This window comes from Canis lupus, chromosome 5 (assembly GCF_003254725.2).
Source record: "Canis lupus dingo isolate Sandy chromosome 5, ASM325472v2, whole genome shotgun sequence".
Lineage (NCBI taxonomy): Eukaryota > Metazoa > Chordata > Mammalia > Carnivora > Canidae > Canis > Canis lupus.
The window spans coordinates 81,951,919-81,967,912 of NC_064247.1; the positions used below are offsets into that span (position 1 = coordinate 81,951,919).

At 61.2% G+C, this 15,994-nt stretch overlaps 2 protein-coding genes across 4 annotated transcripts in view; one reads left to right on the forward strand and one right to left on the reverse strand.

Moving 5' to 3' along the window:
* ATP6V0D1 (ATPase H+ transporting V0 subunit d1) overlaps positions 1 to 8,464 on the forward strand; it is a 39,354-nt gene extending 30,890 nt beyond the window's left edge. For 2 of the 3 annotated variants that reach the window (XM_049109669.1, XM_049109670.1), the window contains exons 3-8: positions 2,311 to 2,489; positions 3,857 to 3,936; positions 7,068 to 7,271; positions 7,398 to 7,574; positions 7,684 to 7,761; positions 7,858 to 8,464. In XM_049109669.1, coding sequence (XP_048965626.1) covers positions 2,311 to 2,489; positions 3,857 to 3,936; positions 7,068 to 7,271; positions 7,398 to 7,574; positions 7,684 to 7,761; positions 7,858 to 8,019 — 880 coding nt within the window. In that variant the 3' untranslated portion in view covers positions 8,020 to 8,464. The remainder of the gene's footprint in view (positions 1 to 2,310; positions 2,490 to 3,856; positions 3,937 to 7,067; positions 7,272 to 7,397; positions 7,575 to 7,683; positions 7,762 to 7,857) is intronic. The other variant, XM_025426530.3, reaches the window with a different exon arrangement.
* A 437-nt stretch (positions 8,465 to 8,901) lies between these two features.
* On the reverse strand, positions 8,902 to 14,425 carry HSD11B2 (hydroxysteroid 11-beta dehydrogenase 2). Its single transcript, XM_025426529.2, has 5 exons — positions 14,161 to 14,425; positions 10,596 to 10,808; positions 10,282 to 10,467; positions 10,034 to 10,171; positions 8,902 to 9,857 (listed from the first exon to the last, which is right to left on the reverse strand). Exons 1-5 carry the CDS (start codon positions 14,423 to 14,425, stop codon positions 9,442 to 9,444), a joined length of 1,218 nt encoding a protein of 405 aa, XP_025282314.1. The 3' UTR covers positions 8,902 to 9,441.
* Between the last annotated feature and the right edge of the window lie 1,569 nt (positions 14,426 to 15,994).

Below are 15,994 nucleotides of genomic sequence, written 5' to 3' on the forward strand. Positions count from 1 at the left end.
CCCAGCCCATCCCCAGCATAAACAGATACCCTGAGTTGTGGACACAAGGAGTGGGAAGGTTTATAGAAAGGAAATTGGTTTGTGGGGATCCTCTGAGAGGACAAGGCTTGATGGGGAGTGTGGTGCCAGGGCATGGGGACCCTGGAAATGGGGACACAGAGCTCATCTACCCAATGGTGTGACAGGGCTGAATGCCTATGCTCTCTCTCACATCTTTGGACAATGGGGCTGATAATGCTGGTGGTTGTGGGATCAATAGAATAATATCGGCCTGAGAGGTATGTTCTCCTCCCTGTCCCTGTCCAAAGGGTTGTGAGAGCCTAGAAGAGCATCCTCAGGGCAGGGGGCAGGGGTCTTTGTGGCCGTCTCCGGGAACAGGACGACTGGAGTGGGGCTGGATGGGGTGCAGGTAGAGGGCTGCGGGAGGTGACGTGTAGTCCTGTTACTGTGGTACATGAGATTCTGGAGGCACTGGGAACGAGGGATGTTGTTCAGGGTGGAGGGGATGCAGGCTTGGGCTGGAAGCCAAGGCACAGAGCTCTAGCGAGTGTTCTCTGAGGTTCCTCTGCTTTGCCAGCTCTGTCAGGTCAGGGGCAGAAGGCTGGCCATTTGGGCCCCTTGGCTTGCAGCTACAAATGGGCCCCGCCTGAAGCTCAGTTTGAGAGGGGGCGGGTGGGGTGGGGGGGCTGTCTCTTCTCAGTGCACATCCTGTCGCTGACCCAGCCAGTTTGGGGGCGGAGAGAGGGCAGCTGCCTGGCCCCAAGCCCAGGAGAGCAGAGGTCGCAGCAGGGCGCTGGGCTGGGTGGGAGCTGGGGGAGGGTGCAGGGAGCAGGGGGATGGGGGGTCAGGCCAGGACAGGAGCTGTGGCTTCTTCCTTCTGCCGCCTTCCTGGAGGGCCTTGTGGGAGCTCGCCCCATGGCTGGCCCTCTGGGTTGAGGCTGGGCCACCCCTTTCCTTTCCTTCTCTTGGTATTTAGGTCCACTGCCCCCCAGGGGTCTTCTGTGGACAGCTTCAGCCTTTGGTGCGCAAAGTACTTTCTCAGGACCAGGGCCTGCCTGGGGCCACCCACAAGCTAGGGCAAGGCCTATACTCAGTGCCCATTCAGAACCTGACCCTTCAGTGGTGCCCCTCTCCCCAAGCCCCCAGGCCTCCTCCGTCACCTAGTACCCTGCGATCATCCTGGTGACAGGCCACAGGAATGTTGTGGTTACTGCCACCTGACTGTGCCTGGGGCCTTCCCCGTCTTTACCCCATCCCCATGCAGGTGACTCCACGGCTGCCTCAGCTCCGTTGTGGCATCATCGCGAAAGTCTGGGCAGAGTTTGCCCCTTGCCCAGTCGGACAGGCAGCCCCACCCTCCCCAGCTCCACAGCCCCTCCTGCTGCCCAGACGCTATCCAGAGCCGGGAGCCAGGGGTGCCCCAGCCAGGGAAGACTGGAGCCCCGCCTCCGGGCCCCTGGGTGGCCTCCAGGTCTCCTGGGTGGACACCTGGCCTAGGCCTCTGGCCCTGGGGAGGAGGCGGTGCTCTGCCTTTGGAGTGGGGCTGCACAGGCCAGCAATCCACCTGTTCCATCTCTGCCTGACCTGGGGCCTGGCTCCAGGGGCCTCCCACTGGCTCCTCTCTGGCCTTCCCACCTCTGGTCTCTCCCCACCCTGTTCCTCAACCTTTCCTCACCTTGCCATCCCCCCACCCCAGCCTTCCTCACCCAGCAGCCAGACTGACCCTAATGGGACCATGGCTCTCCTTGCTTGGCCTGCTCCTGTATCCCCAGTGCCCCGAGTGCAGCCAGGCCCCTTGGCCTGGTGTGGAGTCCCAGGCCCCAGCCTGCTGGCAGCTCTGCCCTGGTTCCCTCCCTCTGCCAGCCCCGAGCTGTGCTCAGTTCCTCGAATGCGGCAGACACTCAGTGAATGCCTTCAGGCCTTTGCACACACTGTTCCCTCTTCCTGGAACACACTTTCATCTCCCAGTTCTTTCATCCCCCAAGCTGGCCTTCCATCTCCCTCCTTGCGCCCTGCTGGAACTGTTCACACTGTGGGGCAGTTACCTGTTCCAGGATACTCGAGGGCGTGAATCTATGCCACACCCCAAGGGAGGGGCCTCATGTCCCCGACTCCTGGCTCTAGAGTAGGGGTGCACCGGGGCAGGGAGGTGAGCCAGTGGTGCTGGCCTGCAGCACCCTCGAGGTGGCATCACTGTTGAGGGGCCGGTGGCCTGTACAGAGTGGGGGCAGTGGGGGCACAGTGCTGGACTAGGACTTGCCAACCCCCCCCTCCCTGACGGGCTTCCTTGCTGCCGTGTGCCTCCCGCAGTTACAGCTACATGATCGACAATGTCATCCTGCTCATCACGGGCACGCTGCACCAGCGCTCTATCGCCGAGCTTGTGCCCAAGTGCCACCCACTAGGCAGCTTTGAGCAGATGGAAGCTGTGAACATCGCCCAGACACCTGCCGAGCTCTACAATGCCATTCTGGTGGACACGCCCCTGGGTGAGCCACTGGGGCGGAGGGAGGAAGAGGTGGGCAGCGCCTCCGGGTGGGTTTGCGGAACCTGGGTGGAGGGTGGGGACTGGGTGATGCTGAGCCAGAAAGGGAAGCCTGCCACCTGCTGCTTACCTTTATCTTGTCCTTGACCTCCCGCTCATTCTCTCACCCTGCCTTCTCCTTTTCTGTTGCTTTTACTGGGCCAGGCAGGCCACCCCCAGGGCCTGACTCGGAGCATGTAGCTTTGTGAAACTGGCCAATTTCTCAGAATGCAGAGGATGGCTGAGCTCATGCAGAGGGGAGAGGCCGGGGTCCCTCAGAGTCTTGGGAGCTCGAATGACCGTGGCCCCAAGCTGGGCCAGAGTGGCTGGCTGCCTGTGAGGCAGAAGAGGGAAGCAAATAGCTTCAGCTTCACTCGCCTCCACAGAGCAGGTCCCAGGGGCCAGGTCAGGCAGTGTCCGGCAGGATGCAGAGTTCGTGTCAGAGGCCAAGAAAGGAAGGGGAACTGGGAGCTTCCTGCAGGGCCCCACCTAGGCAGTGCTGGCTCCTGCCTGTCTTGGAGGCTGGAGAGAAGGCACTAAGGTTGTCACCAGCTAGTGCCCTCATAGCCACAGTCCTAGTCCCTAGGGCACCACCTCCAGGAAGCCTCCAGGGTTAGACCACTGGGTTCTAAGCTGCCCTTATTCCTATACTGAATGGCCTGAGCCCTACCTGCTGGGCATATCTGCTGTATACTCCTCCAGTAGCTCTGAGCAAGTTCTGGGCTCTTTGTGGCTTCTCAGTTTCTCCATCTTTAAAGAAGAGATAGACTAGTGAGTCTGAGGGCCCCTGTCAGGGGAGGGGGCTCTATCCTGCTCTGGCCACCACTTTTAGCCCAACAGTGGCCCTCTGGGTCATTGGTCCATGCCCACCCAGCTTGTTCCTGGTCTTGAGGAGGAGGCTAGTTTTCCAAACATGGGCCCCAGGCCCTCCTGGGCGTTGCAGATCTGTGGGCATCAGGCCCCAGATCCACAGCTGCCCCTCAAGGAAGAAGGATGTCATGGCCTCTTATGCAAGTCTGTCTTTGGCATGGACCGAGGTTGGGTCTGCCCCAGAGGCGATTAGATCATGTTATGGCTGGCCGCCTCCTTTATAAATCAGTTTTAGGAGCAAGGATGCAGGAGAAGCTCAGGTCAGTGCACATGGCCCCTAGTATTGCTTCTGCCACTTCCAAGGCAATCGCCCAGGCTGGGTTGGGAGGCCCCCACCCCCCATGCCGGTTGGGCCTTGCGGCAGGAGCCCTCTGTGGCCTGCAGGGTGGCCAGACAGCAGCTGGACTCTTGCCTAGGCTGAATCCAGTCTCCCACCCTCACCCCCACGTCTTTCTTCCCCAGCGGCCTTTTTCCAGGACTGCATTTCAGAGCAGGACCTTGATGAGATGAACATCGAGATCATTCGCAACACACTTTACAAGGTAGTGCCCTCGCCAGGGGCAGGGCCGGGCCTGTGGGGGGGGATGGGGGACACGGGGTGGTGGGTTGGTGTGTTAGGTGGGGTGCCGGGACAGGACGTGGTGCACCAGGCTCCTATCCTGGGGGCTTATCCACTCATTGCTGGCTCCCAAGCTGGGCGCAAGCTGCATGGAACAGGTTCTCCACCTTGCGGTGCCTGCGGCAGGTACTGATAAGATCAGCAGGAGTGGCTGGTGCCCCACGGCTTGGCCTGTCAGAGCTGGCTCCTAGATGGCTGCTCCCCTGCATCCAGGAGGGTCACGGGCCACCACCCAGGCCATAGCTTTCAGGGTTACCCCACCTGGACTGTTGCCAGCCAGGACAGGCATTTGGGCAGAGGCAGTGGTGTGCTCGGTTATGGTGGAGGGGGGTACCCAGCCAGGTATAGCCAGGTCACCAAGTCCTTCTCGGGTTCCCAGGCCTAGAACCAGTGCCACGTCCCAGCATCCTCATCCCCCACACACCTTCTGCTTCCCTCCAGGCTATGGCACAGGTTGGTGACCCCTGGAGATAGAGTGAGTTTGGGATTCATGGGTCCATACTGTCCTGGCCCAAGGAGGCTAAGAGCAGGGCTGAGAGCAAAGGCAGGGGGCTGGCCAGGGACCAGTGAAGGACATTTGGGACAGTCTGGGTTCTGGCTGTAGTGAAGCACTGAGCAGTGGTGCCAGGACCCCTGATGGGCTGCAGCCAGGAACATGGATTAGCGGTGGGCAGGCTCCAAAGTGGGGGCTGAGGCTAGCCCAGGCTGAGGGCCCTGCTGACCTAACCCTGAGAACACCTGTCTATCGGATCTTTACTGTGAAGGTCTTCTCCTGACTGGGTTGGAGCTAAGAGGCCAACACTTGGCCACAGCCTGAGCCGAGGCCCTCCAGTCTCCCTCTGAGAGTCTGGGCTAGGGTGTAAGGGCAGCTCTGTGGGTAGATGAGGAGCCCGCTTGTAGATTGCAGGCGTGTAGGCAAGGGAGCAGCAAAGGCAGAAGCAAGCATGGGACATGGGCCAGGTGGCAAGCGGTTTGCTGTGGAAGTGCGGGTTTCAGATGGACAGCAGGACACAGGTCTGGAAAAAGAGGCAGGCATAGGATCAAGTCACCCAGGGCCTAGCGTGCCAGGCCCGAGTTCAAACTGTATCCAGTGGACAGGGCCAGCCAGCCAAAGTTTGCAGCAGAGAAAGCCCCCTCTGGCTACAGGGCGGAGGACAGAGCAGAGAGGTGAGAGCAAGGTAGGCAGGCGGCCAACTTCTTTAATTGTCAAGACCGCCCTAGGAGCTAGCTGGGCATCGGTATCCACACTGGTGACATGAGGAAACAGGGCTCAGAGAAGCACGGTAGGTTGCCTGAAGCCACTTGCTAGACTCTAGAAGCACTGGGATCACACCTGGCTCAGCGTGTTTGGAAAGCACGTGCTCTCCTCTGCCCCGCTAACAGGGAGGCAGGCCAGGCCGTCAGCCGAGGCTGTGTGTGCACACACCATCTGAGTGCTCCTGCCCGCCCAGATGGCCCGCTGCCGGGATCCCTGCCCTGAGACCGGGTGAGGGGTGCGGCTGTCCCCCCAGCCTCACCCACACTCTCACCGGGCCTGACTGGTTCTAGCTGGAGTCACTGGTGAGGGCTGCTCAGGCACCAGCTCATAAACACTGATCCAAGGCTGAGGGCATCGTGCCAGGACCGCCTGCTCGTCAGGCAGTGTCCCAGCCCAGTGGCCACAGATGGGAGATTAGACGGACCCTCAACGGCCTGGCAGGTGGGAACTGTAGGCAGCTGCGCAGCAGCCATGGACTGGCAGGCTGCAGGGGACAGGGTGGGGAAGGTAACCTTGGTACCTGTCCCTGTGGGGTCTTGCCAGTTTCTTCAGCTGCCCTAGCTTCCAGAAGAATCTGGGCCTGTCCCACCATCTCCCCCAACCCTGGGGTCAGCCTCTCTGGGGACTGGTACAGCTCGGTGAAGGCTGGGGACTTCCCCACAGATTGGAACTGCAGGGAAGGTCTGCCCCTCGGGAGGAGGCCTGGAGATTTGGGCACAACCAGCTTGGCTGGCCACGGGGAGGAAAGTGACTGGGGACAGTCATCGAGGGACTGATTACCACTAAGCCATGGCAAGATTGGCAGAGGTTTCTGATCCAAGCCCTCTGATTCCTGTGCTGGAGTCCACTCTCTCCTTCCAAGCTTCTTGCTCCCAGCCCTGTCCTAGACTTCTGTTTCCTGTGACCCTGGTGGTCCCGACGGGCCTCCTCCCGAGCCCAGCCTGCCCAGTGCTGTTTTGCCTGTGCTTGTGGACTCATTTCACTTCCTTGGAGCAGCAGAGCCTGTGGCCCAAATCAGCTGGTGGTGGATGGAAAAGTCTCTGAACCTTGGAGGGCAGACCTCAGTGCTGAAAGCTTTCCAGGCTTCCCAGCTCTCACTCTCAACCCTTCAGAATAATCTCTAGCCTGTGGAGCCAGAGTCCCTGTGACCATGCCACCAGAAGGGACCCAGGAGGATCTGAGTGAAGGGAGCTCTCTGGGGGGCTGCAAGACCATGCCCCCTCTCCTGACATGTCCCTGATTGGTTTTATGAGTGAGTGCTGGGAGGGAACTAGGGCCTGGGCTGAACTGTCTTTTCCTCATGCCCAGGATATCCAGTTTGCCTGGACAGGAAGTGCTCATTCTCATCACAGCCCATGTGTCCAGCCGTTGCACTGCAAGGCTCAGTCTGTGTAGGCAATAACCGTCGCTCAGCAGGAGCTGGGCTGACATTTTGCTTTGTGCTTCACAATGCCTGGGAGCTACCTGAGGGTGTTCTGTGAGGTGGGCTACCAAGAGGAGCCACCCAGTCCAGGTTACCTCCGTGAACCCTCAGGAGTAACCTTCCTTCACTAAGCCCATCAACACATGGTTTTCTGAGGCTGAGGAGGGGAGGTTTGGGGGAAGGGCAGGCAGGGCAGCTGGGGGCAGACTGGGCCCCCGTCTAAGCCTGGCGTCCTGTGGGATGATGGTGGAGAGGTGTGGAGGGGGTACTACCCCACGAAGCAGTCAGTCAGCCAGAAATTGCTCTGTCACTCCTGGTGCAGAGAGGCAGCAGGCCAACCGATTAACAGTTGGAATTTGTGGATGTTTCCGAGGCCCTGACATGGGAGCTGCCCTGGCCAATCCATGGGTGTGATGCTTGGACTTACCATGCAAGGGACTGGGGAGGGCAGATCCCCCAGTTCCCTGCCTGGGTTGAGCAAGCCCCATGCTCTGCACAGGCCTACCTGGAGTCTTTCTACAAGTTCTGCACCCTACTGGGCGGGACCACGGCCGATGCCATGTGCCCCATCCTGGAGGTGAGTGCCTGCCCACCCTCACACCTGCCGGTCCCTGGTAGCCCCGACCTGGGGAAAGCCCTGTCAGCTGACTGGCACCTGCCTCCTTCCCCCTCCCTCCACCTTGCCTGTGTGCCGGCCCCACAGTTTGAAGCCGACCGACGAGCCTTCATCATCACCATCAACTCGTTTGACACAGAGCTGTCCAAGGAGGACCGTGCCAAGCTCTTTCCGCACTGCGGAAGGCTCTACCCAGAAGGCCTGGCCCAGCTGGCTCGGGCCGATGACTATGAGCAGGTGAAGAACGTGGCCGACTACTACCCGGTGAGTGCCCTGGCTACAGGATAATGGGCAGGCATACTGGCGTCTGCATCCCCACCCCTCACCCAACAGCACCCTCATGCTCATGCTTTCCATCTCTTCCCCGGGCCAGGAATATAAGCTGCTTTTCGAGGGTGCAGGCAGCAATCCTGGAGACAAGACCCTGGAGGACCGATTCTTCGAGCATGAGGTGAGGGATTGCTCACGTGCCGATTGTAGGGGAGGGTTGGTGGCCCAGGCCTGACTGCCATCATGGCCACCTGCACACCATGCTGCCTGTCTGTAGGTGAAACTGAACAAGCTGGCCTTCCTGAACCAGTTCCACTTTGGTATCTTCTACGCCTTCGTGAAGCTCAAGGAGCAAGAGTGTCGCAACATTGTATGGATCGCCGAGTGCATTGCCCAGCGTCACCGCGCCAAGATTGACAACTACATCCCCATCTTCTAGCGCTCTGGCCCAAGGCTCCCCACAAGTGTGTGTCTGCGTGTGCTGTGACAAAGCCCATGGTTCACATGCCTGCCCCGGGGGGTAGCACATTGTTCCAGTGACTACTGGTTTCCCTGACCCTCTCTGAGATGGCTCTTGGGCCTGAAAAGGGGCTGGGCACCTGCTCCCCCTACCAAGGATGGACCAACCCCCTCTCCCCCAAAAGGAGGCCCCCTCAGCCCTCTGTTTACAGCCACTGACATGTCTAAGAAGCATGTGGTCATTTTATGTCCTTCCCTGAGAACCCCTGGGGCAGCGTGAGCCTCCTCTTCCGTCTGTGGGTGGCCCCCAGAGCTGTGGCCCAGGGGAAGGAGAGTGTGTGTCCTGGAGGCATAGGGCAAATAGCTCTACAACCCCATCCCTCAGCTCTGCCCTCTAAGACAATAAACTGCCCTCTCAAAGCCTAGCTGTCTGCTGTCTCCTTTGTGCCCTAGTACCTCTCCCAGACGTCCAACTTCCCTTGGGTAACCCTCCCCCAACCCCGAGCTTTCCAGCTCCTTCACTGGCCCTCTCCCTGTGCAGCCAGGTTCTGCAGAATGAGGGAAGTCACTGGAGGCCCAGACAGGGCCGTGGAGCTGGGTCCTGGCCCTGGAGGGCCCCAGGCCTCCCTGTTTGCCTCATTGAGCCCCACTATGCCCTTGGCCAGGGGCACCACCCCCATTTCACTAGGAGGAAGCCCTAATCTGTGAATAAATGAAGGGGACTAGGTGTGAACCACAGAGCCTGCACCCAGAGTCTCAGCCTGTGCTGACCACCGGGGATTCCCCAGGCAGTCCCTAATCTGTCACCCAGCCACAGCCTATCACCCAGGCAGTCACCCCCTCCCAAAACAGCATCTCTGCATTCTAGGAGAAATAAAAATTTGTCTTTATTTAAAAGGTGGCAGTAGGGCAAGTGGGGTATGCAGCCTCCCTGTGGCTAGGGGGCTTGGGTGGGTGGTCAGAGCCCGAATTCTTGAGCCAGTCAAGAAACAGGATTCACCCTTTGAGTTGCAGCACTGAGGCACTGGTGCCTCAAAAAAATCCTGAGGGGGGGTCCCCACCCCACCCAGTAACTCCTTAGTTTGCAGAGGCACTGTCTGCGGGATCCTGTCAAAGGCTACAGCTAAGTCTTGCACAGAACTCCCCATCCAGCTGGGTTCTCCAAGCTACAGGGGTGGAACCTTGTGCCCAGGAGGGTCTGTGTGGGCTCATGAAGCAGTTGAGAGGCCTGGAGGTTTATTGGAGGCCTGGCCTGGGGCACTGACCGAGTGGGTGGGGCTGGGGTCCTTGAGGCCAGGCTCTAGGGCAGACTTGGGGGGGGGAGGGTCACAATGCCCAGGGGAGGGCCAAGGGCTCAAGGGACCTCCTCTGCCGGAGCAGCTAGGCCACCTGTGGGCACTGCTCATTGGGCTGCCATGGGGGAAGGGCCTTCATTTGGATCTGGGTCCTGGGCTGCCTCCTGGGCTGGGGTAGAGCCAGGCTGGCCAGGCCGCAGCGCTCTTGGCAGACAGTGATTGATGAAGAAGGTCTGCAGGAAGCGGCGCCGCAGGCCCTCAGGCAGGTAGTAGTGGATGAAGTACATGAGCCCCAGGCCACGGCCTGGGTAATAGCGGCGGCGCGGCTGAGCTGCCAGCAGCGCGTCAGTGATGGCATCTACGACTGGGCTGAGGTCTGGCAGGGCGAGGCGCAGTGAATGCAGGAACTGCCCGTGTAAGTGCTCAATGTAGTCTTCGCCGTAGGCCTGGAGCAACTCTCGGGGCAGGCTGGCCAGCAGCAGCTGCTTGCGCTGCTCCCAATGTCCCACATTCCGCACGGACTCTGGGAAAGGAGTGGCAAGGTCAGGGTGAGGTCAGTTAGGGAAGCCAAATCCAGACTCTGGTAAATCTACCCCCAAACCACTCCCTGCCTCAGCCAGAGCCATGGCCATTCATCAGACCAGATCCCACCCCAGGCAAGACCACAACCACACACCCCATCCCAGGCCCGACCCCCACCTGTCTTAAAGCAGCCAGGCTGGATGACGCTGACCTTGACCCCCCAGGGCAGAAGTTCACAGCTGAATGTGTCCATGAGCAGCGCCATGGCCGCTTTGGAGGTCCCATAGGCTGCCAAGCATGGGTATGGCATGTCTCCTGGGGATGGATTGGAAGTGGGGCTGCTCAGCCTGGGCCAGAGGCTCTAGCATCCCTCCCTGCGGCTCTGCAGCAGCACCTTTTCTACTCCAGAGGGGAGGGGCACTCACCTGCTGGGCTGCCCACAGTCACTATACGACCCCTCGAGCGGCGCAGCAGTGGCAAGAGACCCTTGGTCAGCTCAAGCGCCCCGAAGAAATTCACCTCCATGCAGCTGCGGAATGTGGCCACAGGGGACAGCTCCACATCGGCCACTACATCGTTGTGGCCTGCATTGTTGACCAGGCCCCACAAGCCTGAGGGCATGGAGAAGGTGGGTGAAAGAGAGGAGGAAGTGCTGGATGGAGCCAGCAGCAAACCTCTAATCCCTGCCCATTCATTCCCACCAGCCACGCCCTCTCCTGGAGGAGCTCTGGCCACTGACCTGTGCTGCTGGTGTGGGCCTTTGTGAACTCCAGTGCTCGGCTGATGTCTGCTGGCTTGGTCAGGTCCATCTGCAGCAGCCTTAGGCGAGGGGAACAGCAGGCACGCAGCTCTAGGGCACCAGGGCCATCCAACTCCAACACGGTGGCCAGCACCGTGAAGCCCATGGCATCTAGCTTCTTGGCCGTCTCCTTGCCAAAACCAGAGTCACAGCCTGGCCAGGGCAGGGCAGCCAGTGAACTACCACTGTGGCCCAGTCCAGCCTGAGTCAACTCTAAGGATCCCCAGGGTCCGCACAGGATCTAGGCCCCTAGATATCCAATCTTCCAGCAGCCAGCAGGCCTCCCTCCTCTCCTCTCCCAGGTCCGCCTCTGCAGGCTTTGCCCCTCTGCCCAGCTCTCCCATGGCGGTCAACTCCCTGACTCCTCACAGCTACCTCAAATGGGGCTTACATTTCCCACTTTACAGAGGACACTGAGACCTAGCAATGAGAAGTTGCTTCCCAAAGACTCTTAGCCAGCAAAGAGTAAGGCCAGGACTCTCCTGGAGGTCAGTGTGAGGCCCAGTCTCAGCCCTGGTGTCCTGCTTGCTTTGCTCTCAGGCCTTAGGTTGCATGTGCAGTGTTACTGCACCACCTCCCTCCCTTTCTCGCTGCCCTTGCCCAGGCTTCTTCCTCTTACCTGGACTATGAAGCAGCCCCCTCCTTGGTCCTGTCCCATCTTGCCCTCTTGAACTCATTCTCTACCTAAGCAGCCAGAGGGATCTTTCCAAAAATGACAATATCACTCTGCGGCTGAAAACCTTTCCAAGGCCCCCCTGCCAGTCCTCAGGATGAAGCCCAAGCCCTCTACTCCCATCATCACAAGCTGAGCCCCACTTCCCTTCCATGCCAACATCCCTACTATTGTTCTAAGCTCTAGGCAAAGCTAGAGGCCCATCCCCATCTCACCCTTGACCCCAGCTCTGGGAATTCCAACCAGTGGCAACAGTAGGGCATTCTCTGAGCCCCGACCACTTGCCCCCAGGACAGGCGAGATGATGGATGGAGAAGAGAACAGACCTGCATTTGAATCCCTTCCCACACCCAGCAAGTGTGACCTGAGGTCAGTTACCACTTTGGAGACCTAATTTCCTGTCTTTGGTATGTAGAGAGAGGAACCACCAGGCAGAGTCTAAGTGGGGGCCTGATAAGCAGCAACCCCCTTCCTCAATTGTTCCTCAAATTCTGATCTTGGCTCCCTAGGCAGCCAACAAGGGGAGGGAGAGGGCCACGAAGGAGGAGGCTTTCCAGAGCCTGCCTCCCTGGTGCTCCTGCTAAACAGAAGTTTCACAGTAGCCCTGCTTTCCCAATTTTGGACGCTTGGGAAGCCTTCCCCACCTCAGCCCCGCCCTCTGCTGAGGCAGAGAACAAAGCTGGGGCAGGGGGCTGTGAGCTGGGCTTTATGTGGCTGGGGTTCTGCAGACAACCCTGGGCTGACCGGTCCTTCCAGGGGAAGTCTGACTGGGGAGGCGAGTGAGCACATGTGTGTCCACTCGCCTAAGCTCCCTCCCAGAGCAGACGGGCCCTTCACAAGGAAAACAGAGGCCTTCCAGAGCCTCAGTTGCAGTCCGAACAGTCACCCATGCCTCGCATACCCTCGTGTTCACCTGACACACACAGACACCTGTACATACCTCCAGCCTGCTGGCATATTCACACAGGGGTTCCCTCTCATGAGACCCCCTGCCACCATCATACATAGAGGTGCACACAAGGCACTCAGCCCAAATTCTGACCCCAGGCCGGAGCTCAGGTAGTGGTTTTCAGGGGCATTCTCAGGAAGGGCGAGTGGAAGCTCTGGCAGGCTCGACACTGTTCCTGGCAGGTGAGTCAGGGCCTGGTTACCTCTTTGTCTTGCAATCAGGTGGTGAAAGAGGAAACCACAGAGAAGTTGAAGTGGGCTGGGCAGCACTCTTCCCCTCTCCCATCACAGGGCTTTACAGCCAGAGATGGGGGAGCCCAGACCTCAGATGGCATCCCACCTCTTCCCTCCTTCTCAGGCTCAAGGCAAGGAGCAGTAAGAGCAGCAGCTTGAAGGCCTGTGGGGAGCTCTCAGGACCGACTGCCCACTGGGTCACTAGTACCAGCAGATACCCTGAGCCCTGTGGAGGCAGCTCACAAATTAGAAGGCAGGAGGGGGGCTGTCCAGTCCCTGGGAGCAGAGCTCACAGCCTAGTTGCTGCTTCATCCCGGGGGGGGGGGGGGGGGGGGTCTGCATCTTTCCTTCCTCAATCCCCCAAAACTTCACACTGTACTGAATTCAGGTCCCATGCATCAGGCCTGAACCCTGCTCTAGCTCCACCCTCTTGTTTAAGCCCCAGAGCCCTCATGCCACCCTTATTCCCACCTCATCTCAGCAGTCTGGCTTCTTGCCTGGCATTCAAAGCCTCTTCTGAGGAAACAACCTCATGTCCCACCATGTCCCAGCAGTCAGGCTGGTTACTGATTGTCCCTACCCAGGCCACACTCACTTCTGTCTCAAGCCTTTGTTCTACATCCACACTTCACCTATCTTCACTCATCCTCTGAGGCCCGGCTCCTGGATGGCCTGTGGGAAGTTCCCTCAGGTCCATCCGATCCTACGGGGCCCCCTACTGGACCCAGCCTCTGAGCAGCCAGTCTGGAGGCAGCCCCCACCCCAGGGCCCAAACACCAGGCAGAGCTCTGAGAACCTGTCCAAGGCCAGGCGGGGTGGGGGAGGACTAGACTGCCCCTCCCCCCCACAGCACAGCCGGTGCCCCCTGGCCTTTCTCCCCCTCCCCACTTCCGCCTGGGCCTCAGGCCCCCCCTCCCCTCCCTTCCTTCTGGTGACAGATTTATTCCCTGCTCCAGACAAAGGGAACTCCGCCAGGCGGCCAGAGGCACCTGAGTACAGCTCTCCAGGACCTCCTTCCTGGGCACTGAAGACCAGGAGGAGAGGAATGTGGGGTGGGGTGCTGGTTGCAGACGCTGGACGGCTACCTCAGCAGTTTGGGGGTGGGTGGCGTGCTCTGAGAGGCAGCTGAATGCCCAGCTGCCGGTCATGGTGACCTCAACCTTTTCTGGAGTCCAAGGATCCCAGCCAACTTGGGGGGTGGGTCAATGCCCCAACTCCCCATCTAAGCGCCTTCCTGTGGCCCCAGGAAAGAGGAGACGGAGCGTCCCACGTGGGCTTGTTAGGCCGACTTCAAGGGGTGACCATCGTCTGAGTCCCTCAGAGCACGCCCCCGTCCAAAGCCTGCTCTCCTGGGAAGGGGCACGCCATGAACCCCGAACTCCGGAGGCTCGTCTTTCTCAGGCAGCCGTCGTCCCTGCGCACCTGCCCGCTCCCAGCCTCGTTCTCCCTCCGACACTCCCCGGCGGCAGGTAGTGAACCCGGACTTAGGAGGTGCCGTGCGCTTCCTACTTGGCTCGCTCTCGGCACCCAAGGGAGGGCGACACTCGCACTCCTGCGCCGGGGGTCCCGCCTGGCGTGGGCGGCTCACGGGGAACCCTCGGGGTCTGGTCCCGCCCTCGAGCCTGGAGTCCCCGCGCTCCGCGCACTCACCGGTGATGAGCACCGCGCGAGTGGCCACGGGCAGGCGCGGCGGGCGCGCCAGGCGGGACAGCGCCATCCAGCCGGCGGCGGCCAGCGCGGCGAGCGCGGCGGGCGGGGGCAGCAGGCGCTGGCACAGCCAGTCGAGCGCGGCCAGCAGCGCCAGCGCCGCCAGCAGCGGGCGGCCCAGACGCAGGTCCGCGCGCAGCAGCTGCAGCAGCGCGCGGGCCGCCACGAGCAGCCAGGCGCCGCCCGACGGCCAAGGCCAGCGCTCCATGGCGGCGGGGCCGGGCCGGGCCGGGCCGGGCCGGGCCGGGGCGGGGCGGGGCGGGGGCCGGGCTGGGGAGCGGGGAGCGGGGAGCGGGGCGAGGGGCCGGGGCGCGGGGCGCGGGGCGCGGGGCGCGGGGCGCAGCACACGCCGGCCGAGGGCGGGAGGGACACTCGCTTTCTCCGTTCGCCCTCGGGCCGAGCTTATAAAGAGCCCCGGGGGCGGGGGAGCGGGCGGGGCGGGGGCGGGGCGGGGGCGGGGCTTCCCTCCACTTCTCACCCCGCACCCTCCTTCGGGCAGGTGCCCCCCCTCCGCCCCGCCCCCACGGCCAGATCTGCTTTCTAAGAAGCCGGAACAAAGTCTCAAAGTTGCTGCTAGAGGAGGAGCCGCCTTGCCGCGGACCGTGCGGGGGACAGGGCCGGCTGGTGTGGCCCTCGTGCCCTGCATCTGTTCACCCCTGCCCCCCGCCCCCCCGCCCCCAGGTGAGCGCCCCCAGCTCGCACTCGCTCCGGACACCTGAGGACACGCACAACCTCCATCAGCTCCCCGCCCCGCCCCCCGGGACAGCGCCCCTGGGCCTCCCGCCTGCCTGAAGCCGCGGGAAAGCCGCCCCAGCCGCAGCGGGCACACGCGCCGCACTCCCACGCCGTGCGCGGCCGCAGGGCCCTCGCGCACACACGCCCGCTTGTGGCGGGGGCCGGGGGGAGGACTGCCCGGGCCCTTGGGAGTCTCTTGGCCCGCCTTCCTCCTTCCCTCCAGGGCCCCGTCCTGGGGATGCACCAGCCCCACCTCCTCCTGCCACACAAGGGTACGTGTGTGGGAGTGCAGGTGTGTGCATGTGTGTGTGTGGCGGGGGCGGGGGCTAACAGAAAAAGTAGGCCTCCCATTACCTCCAGCCCACCCTCCAACTGATACTCCTAGAGCCAGGCCAGTGGGGACACCTGGAGAGTCAGTGGGGGCGGCCTCTGGGACTCCGGGATCCCTGCCCTACTCCCATGATTCCACAGGGTATAAAATAAGTGATGTGAGTGTGGGTGCATTTCCCTGCCTGTATATATGAAGATCTGTGTTTGTGTGTGGCCCAGCGGCCCCCCATCCTGCCCACCCCCGTGTCTGGCACCCTGCATTTGGCATCCATGCTAGGGCTGTGCCAGGCACTAGGAGTTCGTGCCAGCACCTGGCTGCCAGGCCCTATTCTGAGGGCAGTAGGTACAGCCCATGGCAGAAGGAGTCCCTGCTTTCTGTGAGCCTCTGGACCTTGCCCACTGCTTCATCTGTGCCCGAACTAGGTCCTGGAAGGTCGTGGACCCCTCCCAGCCCGTGCCCATTCTCTATCTTAGGTACTCAGGCTCTGTGCCAGGGCCTAGAGGCAATGCCTCCTCCAAAGTCTTCTCTGCCACCCAGGCATGGCTCCCTGGTGGGCCAGAGGAGTCTCAGGGAGGGGGCTGGGAGCCACTTAAGAGGGGAGGCTCTGGGTGGAGGGCCCATCTCCTGTCCAGAGCCACTTCTGTGGCTTTATGTATTCCTCCTCTTAAAAGCATAGATGGCAGGCTCGCCCTGGCCGTGGGAGTCAGGACT